The sequence below is a fragment of the Eptesicus fuscus genome, chromosome 10, assembly GCF_027574615.1.
Source record: "Eptesicus fuscus isolate TK198812 chromosome 10, DD_ASM_mEF_20220401, whole genome shotgun sequence".
In the NCBI taxonomy this organism is placed as follows: Eukaryota; Metazoa; Chordata; class Mammalia; order Chiroptera; family Vespertilionidae; genus Eptesicus; species Eptesicus fuscus.
Window position 1 is genome coordinate 38414120 of NC_072482.1, and position 12554 is coordinate 38426673.

General features: G+C 34.4%; 1 protein-coding gene across 1 annotated transcript in view; it reads right to left on the reverse strand.

Annotated features, from left to right (window-relative positions):
• Nucleotides 1–12554, reverse strand: part of PHIP (pleckstrin homology domain interacting protein) — a 147280-nt gene that overhangs the window by 79909 nt on the left and 54817 nt on the right. Inside the window, exons 8-15 of the mRNA XM_054722630.1 lie at nt 10546–10767; nt 10171–10271; nt 4810–4880; nt 2774–2874; nt 2640–2680; nt 1820–1918; nt 900–1053; nt 350–484 (exon numbers count right to left, since the gene is read on the reverse strand). Of these exons, the coding sequence (XP_054578605.1) occupies nt 350–484; nt 900–1053; nt 1820–1918; nt 2640–2680; nt 2774–2874; nt 4810–4880; nt 10171–10271; nt 10546–10767 (924 nt within the window). The remainder of the gene's footprint in view (nt 1–349; nt 485–899; nt 1054–1819; nt 1919–2639; nt 2681–2773; nt 2875–4809; nt 4881–10170; nt 10272–10545; nt 10768–12554) is intronic.

Here is a 12554-nt window from a genome sequence, read left to right on the forward strand (position 1 = left end):
TGAAATACAATAACACAATATAAAAATTTACTTATAATTTCTTCACATTTTTCCAAACTTTCGTTCTATCTCTATTGTATTGTCATACTTTTTTCTCACCAAAGTTTCACTATTAAAACTGTTTTAAAAATTAGCTTAGTTATCATAATATTCATATGTATTTTAACATGCACAACTAATTTTCCTTTAAATATAGCATGTAAATAAGTGTGAAATAAGCAACTTTTTGAAACTTTAAGTCAAAATAATGTCTGAACTTATTCTTAAATGGATTTCCTTTGTGATATGCAAAGTACCTGAGTCAATACGTCCCCAAATCTTTAATAGCTATAAAGAGACTGATAATTACCATATTGAAGTAAGATCGAATTTTGACTCCTCTTGCCAGATCCCATACTATCACGTTTCCATCATGACCAGCAGAAAAGAGAACTCTTGGATCAAATGGATGTGGCTCAAGAACAAATACCTCATCTTCATGACCCTAAAGTATTTTTGAAGTAGCAAAGAATTATAAATATTAAAGAAGAAAATTCCATCCAACAATATGGAAACATTTCAAAGTTCTGAGTTTACAGAATTATTAAGGTGGCAAAATCTTCATATTTATCAATGTATAATAACAAAGCTGAGCTAATATCACTGTCCAGAGTTTTGCTATTATTTGCTGAAACCTGAGAATACTATTGATGCAGCCCTACATACCAAAAAACAGCATTGATCTATATTTCCAAGCCAAACCCATTTAACTGTATTTTAAAATTATTTCCAATCTCTGGCAAGTTTCCCATCTAGCAAGTTAAGAGATTTTAACTAACTTAAGACTATTCCTAAATGAACATACTCCATTCTACAATCAGTTTTAATTATACCAAATAAATTTTAATCTTTTTTCTCACCATCAGGACATGAATTAGTTGACCGGTGTAAGAGTTCCAAACTTTCAGAGTCATGTTATTAACTGCAGTTATAACTGTATTGTCATGTCGATCCCACGCCACCATAGTTACTTTCATCTTTGTGATTTTATCTTCTATTCCTTGAAGGTTTTGACTGAAAGTGATGGAGGCAGTATTTGTTTACACTGACACTATTTATTAAAATACAAGTATGACAAAAACCTAAATGTATTTTCATATAATTTATATTCAGAAACATAACTATCACCTAGCAGTTAAGAATAGTTTGAATAAACATAGGATGACGGCAAAAATCACTGCACCAAGTCAGCAAACCCAGGATTCCAGCACTCCTGAGCCTTCAAAATAACTGAATAAACGTCACTGCTTTAACTCTATCTGGACCCTAGAACTCTGTGTCATGCTGCTCTCCATTTTTACTGTTACTGTTATGCCCTGCTTAACTGCTCTACTCTTCTATCCGAGACTACTACACAAAAACAAATAGAAAAAATGGTTAAGACCAAAACAACAGTTACAAGTTGTAATATCATTTCTTTTGGCTAGAGAAAACCATTGGATAAACCACATGATCCCTCTGTGACAAATGTAGCATTATAATATGCTCTGCTTTTAAAAAACTAGTGAAACTTAAAACTATTCTTACAGTACCATCATTGTCTTAACAAAACTGAACTGAAAAAAAAAAATTAATGCAGTAGGCCTTCTCCGATAATGCAAAAATCATTTTATAAAAATTAAAGCCTTTCATCTCCAGTAGAACCTCGAATCATAAAGCAATCATTTTAACAATGATTATGATATATGCTTTTATAGCTTAGAGATACACCAACCTGTTATATGGCATACTTTAAATGATCTATCTATACTGATGTATAATATCAAATTTGATTTCTTACCCTGCTGGACGAGTAGCCATATCCAACAAAATGCTCTTCCATTCTCTTCGTTTAAATTGCCAAATTCGCGCTGTTCCATCACGACTTCCACTTACAAACCTGCATTAAAAAGAAGTCCACCACCAAGATAAAAATCACACATGTTCAACCAAAATGAACTTTCCAAAAGTTATGTTTTTAAAAATACTCAAAAGACAACACTCATCTTTACTTACATAGCATTCTCATACTCAACCAGATATTCACTGCAAATCTAAGAACTTCTGAAACATTATAGGCTTTTAAAATTTTATACACATGTATTCTAATATGAATGGCTAGGTCTCAAAATAATATTCAAAAGGGTTTCAAAGCCACCATCTAGTACCTTAGAAAAAGAATTTATATTTTCAAATAGAAAATTACTGACTTTTCTCTTAATATTAATGACCTTGACTCATTCTATTCAAGGTTCTTAGAAATACCTTTCTTTCATTTTAAAACCAGAACATGGAAAAACCAGTCCTGCCTCAAATATTACAGTGATATATTTCTAATCTCTACTAAGTGTCCCTTTACTTTGATATATATAGGAAATAGGCAAGATGGATAAAAATCCCTATTATTAAAAATGGCCAACTAAACTAACATTATTACAAATGAAACATAAAGATGTATGTTCACATACGAATGCTATATACACTTTTCAATATAACTAATCAAGATCTTTCTTTTAGGTGATTAATTCCTATACAATTTTAATTAAAATCTGACTATAAAAATTATCTTTATTTCATAATTTTAAAAATGGAATTAAATTTAACAAAAATAATTATTTTACCTGTTACTAGTGTTGGAAAACTGGATACTGTCAACTTTGTCCTACATATAAACAGATAAAAAAGAGGATCCTGAAAATAAACTGTTAAGACTCATTTAAATTGTACTCATCTAATTCTTTTCACCAATACTTACAGTATGAAACTCCAATTCTGATATTTTTTCTGGCTGACCTGAGCCAAAAAAATAAACCCTAATAATATGGTCTGTGCTTCCTGTGGCCAGGAACATTCCACCTGAAGAATAACAGCATACAAACATTTAACAGTAAAACACAATTTCAAAATTAGATAATGCAACACAAACATTACCACAATGTATACTAAATGGTTAATACTTTAAAACTATTCCTATTTAACCTAAGTATATATCTAACCTGAATTAAATAAAAGAATTTTGCTAACATAATTTTAACTAGGAAAGAAAGCTTTCTCCTCTACAAATGGTTTCACTAAGATTACATAATCTTAAATTGAAATTAACGGTCATCCTCACTAGAAAACATGCCTTTTAGATGTTCAAATCCCTCTCTTGCCCCATTTCTCATATGTTAAAATTCTATCTAACTTTTAGGGCCCAACTCCTTCAGTAAATTGTCTTTACAAATTTTTTAATCAAATGAGCCTGCTCTCCTCTGAACTCTCATTAAGACTTTGTCATATAGCATCAACAGTCTAGCTTCCATTACAGTTGATATATACCATTTACTCTCTCCTTGGAATCAATACTCTCCCTCAGTGTTAAGAATAGTGCTATATATATAACTGTATTTAGAGTACTTCGAACACATGCATAATGCCCACATTTGTGCTATGACTACAAGAAAAACTGTCTTCAAGGAAGTAACAGTGGAAATCTAGAAGTTAGAAATTAAAAATGTTTGAATATTGATATTCAAATACATTCATGTCATCAGTTTGCAATCTTATCTTAGGCACTACTGCTATCAACAATTATGAAATGAAAAGATAAAGTAAAACTGGAAATAAATGTGGAAATAACTAGTACTAGGAACATTAAATATTAAATCCACTCATATTTCATTTCATTTGTCATCAATTCAATTCAAATCTGCAGATCATAATTTGTTTAAAAAAATTAATATGCATTCAAAATGCTACTACATAAACTCAAGTTAATTTGAATGTCAGCATTATTGTACAGCTAATTTTTAAAGAGCAAATAAGAACTGAGCAAAGTAATTAATAAAGTCGTACAAATACCAAGTTTATTTTAGTTAGCTAAGGGATACCTCCAAAATCTATGAAAATATAAAGCAAATTTAAAGTACCTTTCTTCTAACAAGATACCTACTCAAAGATGTATTCCTTAACAGAGTAAATTTTGCAACTACTTATTCTCTCCTACGAGAGCATTATAATCTTCTTAAAGAAAAATATTAGTCACATGAGTATATAAACTAAATTCTAACCAAATTCAAATATTTCTAAATTAATTGTCATCCCCTGGCATATGTATAAGAATATGATTTATATTACAATAGTAAATATTTTCCAAAACTGTGTTCCACTATAAGCCAGCTTTCTTTTTTCCTTTCCCTCTTCTCTCTCTCAAAACAAAAACAATAGACATCTATTACTCACAGTTCTGGAGGCTGAGAAATCTGAGGTCAGGGTGCCAGCATGGGGGTGAGGGGACAAAAATACTCAGTCCATGACAGTGCTGTAGTGAAGTCAGGGACTCTGATGGTGTCTTTACCACAAAACGTCACATTTTTTTTTATCTCCTGTGCCTTATTAAATCTGTTTTCTCTAATTCATGAAAATTTCAGCATTTAATCAACAGCTCTACCATTTCTTCTCAACTCTGAAACAAAGGTTTTTGTGTATTTATACACAATGTACATACGCTGTGTACATTAAAAGCTTTTGTTTATGGGTGGCATTGTCTTTTACCATTTTGCACACAAATTACTCAGTGCAGAGAACTTTCTAGGGCAGCTTACCTCAAGCACATAACTGTATTTGAAAATACAGGGTAGGGCAAAAGTAGGATTATAGTTGTAAGTGAAACAGAGTTTATTATTGTATTATTTATTCCATACCAACAACTGTAAACCTACTTTTGCCACAACCTGTATAATATCCAGGAAAAGAGTAAGATCTAATGTATAACTTTAAGCAGAAAATTAGGGAGAAAAAAAATCTTACCAGCACTAAAAGAAGAACAGATCATTTGCACTCCAGGCCTAGGGCGCTCTGTAAATTTTGCAGGTCTTGGACTATAATACAAAAAAAAAATTAACAATTAAACAATATCCCAAAGGGAATAGCAACACCAGAAATCTGCTATTTCAAAAAATAATCACAGAAGGACAGAATTATGTAAGAAGCAACAGATGGCTCCCTTCCTAAAAACAGGTTTGAAATCATATGTCATTATCAGTAGATCCTGTGGAAACTCCACATACAGATTTTGTAGGAGTTCCTGATTACATAACAATCTACACATAAACAATTCCAAAGCCACTATGAAAAGACATGCAAGTATTAGTTATACCCACTCTTAACCAAATTTACGTTTCACAGATTTTGATAGAGCACAAATACATAAACAAGTCATTTGTAAACATGGACACTCAAGCAAAATAGGTATTTCCTCTGTAGCATATACACACCAAACTAAAATTTCTCTGTGTCACACATTAAACATCTCCCCTTGTTTATCTTCTAATGTCACAAAATGTCTTATAAAACTCCAAAAATTAAGAATCTTAGTAAAAATCTTAAAAGTATTTGACTCTATGTCAACTATAATGCTCATTCAAAACAGTGATGTGTAGAAAATAGGTCACACTCAGCTATATTTACATTAATTATATAACTATATTAGATTATGTCTCATTAATACTATTGGTATTAAATGTTTGTTATAATCAACTTTATTAAGGAAAAAAATAGATTTTATATACCAGCTTCAACACATACATATATATATATATATATATATATATATATATATATATATATATTTGTAATGCTCCAAAATATAGTGATTACTCTTAAAGCCCTATTTAATATACATTTTGACCTAGTTTTTCTCAGATTAGGTGAAAATTTCAATAATAGTCTTCAACCTCACCAGAATGCACTGTGCAACATTCACAATCCACAGCATTCAAATAGAGTGATTTCAGTTTTGTAATCATTTAGGGAAATAAAATGTATTTTTTGGATCTACCTATCAATTATATATTCTGAACAATAGTCTTTCTTACTGATATAAAACACAACACATATTATTTGTTAAGTTTTTAAAATAAATTTGAAATAAAATTGTAAAAATTAACATTTTAAACATTCTTTCTTAATACCCATAGGCTCTGATATAGTTGAGCATAATAAATATAATTTAGATAAACTTAAAAGTTATTAAAACATTCTTTAAACCTAAATTTATCAGAGTAAATTTAAAGTAATTGAGCCCTAAAAGGTTTGGCTCAGTGGATAGAGCATAGGCCTGTGGACTGAAAGGTCCTGGGGAGTTTAATTCCAGTCAAGGACACATGCCAGGGTTGTGGGCTCGATCCCCCATAGGGGGCGTGCAGGAGGCAGTCAATCAATGATTCTCTCTCATCACTGATGTTTCTATCTCTCTCTCTCCCTTCCTCTCTCAAATCAATAAAAATATATTTAAAAAATAAAGTAACTGATATTTAAGTTAATCTGAAATTATAAAGGCAAATAATGTGCTACACTTCCCTTAATATCTTATGGATCAACAGTTCTATATTTAAAAGATTTTTAGCACAATCATTCACATAAATGACAACCAACCATTTAGTTAGAACTCATAACTAGAATATGCAAATAATCATATACATTGACATTTTAAATAGGCTTTAATATTTTTAAAGGGAAAAAACAGATAAGCAGGTACAAATAATCCTACCTAATAAAAAGGTAATATGCAAATAACCATCACTCTGCTACGTCCACGATTGGGCGGCGGGAGGCTGGGGGGTGGGACTCGAGGTGGCATATCCAGCCATTGAGAGTCCCGCCCCCCGCGCGCTGGATTGGCGGCCGCTGAGGGGGGCTGCCTCAGACACCCCAGACACCCGGCTCCCCTGCCATCGGAGGCGGGAAGCCGGTTGTCCGCGCCGGCTCCAAGCCAAAAGCTTTTGGCCTGGTGCACGCGCGTGTACCCGGATCCCCTGCCGTGCTCCCCTTCGTCAGCGCCTCAAGCCCCAGCAGCAGCAGCAGCAGCAGCAGCGGCGGCTGGGGATGAGCTGGTCATCCCAACAGCCTGGCAGCTCAGTGGCGGCGGCGGAGGCAGCATTGGGCCTGGGGACTGGCGAACAGGCAGAAGATGGCCCTGATCGCAGGAGGCTAGGCCTAGGGACCCTACCCGCACGATTTAATAGTGTGCTGGGCCTCTAGTCTATATATATAAAAGCCCAATATGCAAAGTGTCCTCTCAGGAGTCCGATCGCTCGCTATGATGTGCACTGACCACCAGGGGGCGGCGCAGAATGAAGGAAGGCCCGGCTGGCAGCTGGCAGCCTCTAGGGACCCTACCTGTGCATGAATTTGTGCACTGGGCCTCTAGTTTAAGATAAGCAGGTACAAATAATTTATTTTTAAGTGCATACTTGAACTACTTTAAGATGTGGCCTTGAACAGACTGAGTTCAATTCCCTGCTCTGCCACTTATTCAAGTATGTGACCTTGGGCAAGTTAACATTTCTGTACCTCAGGCTCCTCATATGTAACATGGGGGTAAAAATAGAAGATATCTCAGAGTTGCTGAGAGAACTGAATGAGTATAATCCATGTAAAGTGCTTAGTGCTGGCATAATAAATATTAGTATTATTAGTATTTTAATTAGGTTCAATCAGTTCTAGATACTCCATCAATGAATAAGCTCTACTTAGTTTGGCACAGTGGTTAAGAGAAGGTTCATTAAAAACAAACAAACAAACAAACAAAAAAGAGACAGAGAAGGTGGGTTCTGACGATATACTTCCAGTATTCACCTCAGTTTCCTCCCACCACCCCACATCCTGAAGATAGTAACATACCTTCCTCATAGAGTTGCCATAAAGACGAAAGATATAAAAAATGTAAAGTGCTCAGTACTAGCTTGGCAGAATAAGTGCCTAATAAAAACTGGATATCATTATTACCTGCATATTTTAGGATTCCAATTCTCTCCTTACATCTAAGCTATATATATTTGGACAGCTTCCTCCTACTTAGAAACCTCTTGAGCCAGCTTCTGGGCCCCAGCCACTTAGATTCCTCACCTAAGAAGCAACATCTTTACAAGGGGGGTGTACATACAAAACCTACATCAAATCCTCTGAATTTATCAAGAGACTTGGTTTTCCAAAACAGGTTTCAATTAGATGAAACTGATTCTTTCTTTCAATTAATGCAGAGAGGATTGCTGAAGTCATTTACACAAAAAAACATTATAGCATAATACATTTTTTGCCTTCAATTAGTAATTAAAGCCTATATGATATAATTATGGTAATTTAAATATCAACTATGTGTAATAAAGAAAACAGGTGTCCCTATATCTAAAAAAATAATAATCACTCTTATTTTGATGCCTGACTCTAGCTTAAAAGTTTTTAAGGAACAATTATCATATCAAATAGAAAAGAATACTACTTACAAACAACTAGAAAACCTTATATGTCCAAAAATTTTTTTAAAGTATCACTAAGCAAAGTATGGATCAACAACTCAATGAAATATAATATAATGCAACTATTGAAATTATTATAAATGTCTATGATAGACTTTAAAAAAAACAGCAGAAAATTATAATTCCCTACTTATGTCTAAATTTAAAAAATTTTTACATGAAAAAATTATGGTAAAGGGTTTATAGATAAATCTACATAAAAGTTATATGAAATAACTTCTCAATAATACAGATAAGTATTATTATACTTAGCAATGTAATTCTCAAGAAGCACAAAGTTGAGTTTAATTTTGTAATACCATTTTTATTCCCATGCTAATTTTAAGATCACTAATCACTTTTTCTTCTCTACAAAAACAAGAATGAAAAGGATAAAGGTATCCCAATCATGTCCATAGGGAGGTAAATAAATGCTCAAGGAAAACAACAATTAACTATTGCTATTGTCCATATATATCAATAAGCTATTTCAACTTTTATCTAAATGTTTACAGAAATCCTTTAACATTCTAAATATTAAGAAAGCAACTAGAGTGAAATGAATTTGCTTTCTCCAAAGGACCATGTCTTTGATCACAATCCTTTTTTCAAATGAAGCACAGTTTGTTTTATTTTGTTACTCAAGCTGCCATGGCCCCCTAATACCCTACTAGAAGAGGTATTCTCCAGGAATGTCCATACATATAAATTTATTTAAACACTACTGTTTTAAAAGAACATATTTCACAATTTTTTAATTAAATAACTCAATTTCGTTGACAATTTAAAAACAAGAGATAATTACTGAGATAAACTTTCTAATCTGAATGACTTTCTATCCTGAAAGCACAGAAATGGCCATTTCAACAGTGTGGAAACACGAGATGTACTACCTCCCCATTCACTGACTGTCTATGGAGTAAAGAGAGCACTTCCTGTATCTACTACCTCCACTCGAGAGGTGGCATGGTGTAGACCAGGAGTCTTCAAACTTTTTAAACAGGGGGCCAGTTCACTGTCCCTCAGACAGTTGGAGGGCCAGACTGTAGTTTAAAAAAAAAAACTATGAACAAATTCCTATGCACACTGCTAAGTCGGCTGCTAAGCAGAACAGGCAGCGGCGGCAAAAACACCCGGCGGGCCGGATAAATGTCCTCGGCGGGCCGCATGTGGCCCGCAGGCCGTAGTTTGAGGACCCCTGGTGTAGACAGTGCAGGACCCAAGGGCAAGGAAGTGTGCTAATCCTGTCTTTGCCAATTTTTAAAAACTGTATTAACTATCCGAAAGTCATTTAACCTTTCTTTGCCTCATTGTCCTTTAATCAAAAGATAATGTTTTCCAGCCAACTTGTTTTGATAAACTAAGATAAGTGAAAAACATAAATGCAAAAACCTCCAAAAGGGAGGGTGCATCTACCTAGTGAAAATGTAATGATTCTGTTTTCCTAAGTTTCTACAATAAAACCTACAATTTATAGATGTGGTAACAAATAATTACAATTGTTCTAAAGAACAGCTTACGAACTCTAAGATTATGTACTCAGCACCAGAGGAGCTAGATATTCAGATAAAACTAGGTAGCATACAGAAATGAATGGTAGTAAGACAGGTACAGTCTACACGAAAGAGCTAGAGCTAAGATAAAGATAAGAGAAAAAAGAAACAAACATGTTAACATGAGAAAACTTTCTCTGAAGCATGAAAAGAAAAAGAAAACATAAAAATGAGAGGTCAATGAAGAGCCAAAATGTTACTTACTCAAGGAGATAAAGTAAATTTATTCCTATTGTCAACTACTTTATAACTTTTGCAATTTCAACCACTAAACATTTATGCTTTTAAAGTAACATCTGTAAAATAAAAGAGCAACTGACTTTATTTTAAGGGTTCCGGCATCCCACAGCCAAAAACAAATAGTGCCATCTGCCCCAGTAGAAGATAGGTATCTCTTTGAGCCACTGCACAACGGTGAGAACTGAAAAACAATCAAAGAAAAAAAATATCTTTACAAGAGTGACACAGTCCAAATAATAAACCCATTTTTCACCATGTGAATAGCAGTAACAGAATTACAAACGTCCAGAAATGACAAAGGTCATGACTATCAAGTTAACTAAAGCCATGTATTTATAAAAAAAAAGAAATATTCCTTTGTCTTAGTAGACTTTATACAATGAATTATTCAAAACTTCTCAAAACATACTTTAAATTATAATAAAAAAGGATATTACAAGGATTAAAACAAGTACCTGTAGTGATGTTATAGATGCACTGTGGCCCTGAAGAACAGCCAAAGGTGCACATGTTCGAAGACACCAGACACGGATCATTTTATCACAACTTCCAGCTGCTATCATGGTATTCTCATAGTTTACAGCCATGTCTGATATTTCAGCAGCATGTCCTCTTAAAGTAGCTAACAATCTGCCATCATCTGTTGCCCAGATTTTCACAAGACAGTCATCAGAACCCTTAAAATAAGAATAGTAATAGAATTAACTCAATATATTTTAATTCAAAATCTTAACACAGATAAATAAATCATATCTTTATGTCCACTTCCCAACAATTATATTTTTAAGAACTGAAAAGCATTAATACTTGTGTTATCAATTGTCCTGTACACAAGGCTATTTTATTAAATTATTCACTTACAAAGAATACCCAGGTGCACACATCTAACAGAAGTAGGATGTTACCAATAGCTAACATTTATCTATTAGCCCTTACCTACCATCCATCATAACTTTTATCTAGAATCTTGTGAAAGAATCTGAATCTCTGAAGAAAACAAAATAAGTGCGAAAATAAATGTAATATACAATAGTGACTAATCCTATTTATGGTATTGTGTTATATAAAAATAAAAGTAAGCTAATTTGGGGCTTTTTCCCCTAGGAAGCTAAAAATGTTTCCCATCATTGATCTTCAGCTAAACATACATATAAAGTCACCCAAAGCCAGTTACCAGAAAAAAAATTTTATCTGAATGAAATCAATAAAAAAAACACATATAAATTACTTGTTTATGCTACAACAGCAAAATAAGCTCAGGAAGAAACTGTAAAGTATACAGTGCATACTATGAAGACCTACATTTACAAATAAAGATTCTAATTTCACACAGCCAGAGTAGAGATTAGAACTTTTAGGCTTTATTTTTATTTTATTTTTTTCATTCTCAAAGTTTCCTTATTCATCTTATAGCTTATACTCTATTCCCAATCTCTCCCTGTAGCCCCCTATGTTTTATTATTAAAATGTTTTAAGTTTTGTATATACAAAAAAGGTAGAGATTATCTTAACCCCATATATCCATTTTTTAGATTCAAAATTTACCAACCGGTTTCAAAGGTTGCATATATTAAAATTCTTTACAACCTCACAATCTAATTTTCTTTTTTAAAGCACTATTGTATCTGGACATTATTCAGAGGACCTAAAAAAGCAAATGACACTAGTCATCAGCTTTATAATTAATAGATATGGCATATAACTGATCACATGGTATTAATGTAACATGTTAAATGCTGTACTTCCTAACCAGATTCTGCCAACACTACCCAGAACACTCTCAACTACTAAACCAGTTCTTCAGATTGAGCTTTGAAGCAAATTAAATGGGCTCCCAACCACTAAAGACCAGTACTAAAACTTAACTTTGGTTCAAGTATCCACATTAAAATCTGATATTACCATCATGTTCACTTTATCTCAGTCTCTTCATCCTATATAATAAAAGAGTAATATGCAAATTGACCATCACTCCAACACACGAGATGGCTGCCCCATGTGGTCAAAGATGGCTGCCCCCATGTGGACACAAGATGGCCAGTAGGGGAGACCAGGCCTGCAAGGAAGGGCAGTTGGGGCGATCAGGCCTGCAGGCGAGGGCAGTTAGGGTTGACTAAGCCGGCAGAGGAGGGAAGTTGGGGGCAACCAGGCCTGCAGGGAAGGGCATTGGGGGGGACCCAGGCCTGCAGGGGAGGGCTGTTGGGCGGGACCAGGCCTGCAAGGGAGGGCTGTTGGGGGGGGACCAGGCCTGCAGGGGAGGGCAGTTAGGGGTGATCAGGCTTGCAGGGGAGGGCAGTTAGGGGCAATCAGGCTGGCAGGGGAGCAGTTAGACATCAATCAGGCTGGCAGGGGAGTGGTTAGGGGGTGTCAGGCTGGCAGGCAGAATCGGTTAGGAGCAATCAGGAAGGCAGGGAGGCGAGCAGTTGGGAGCCAGCATTCCTCGATTGTGAGAGGGATGTCCCGA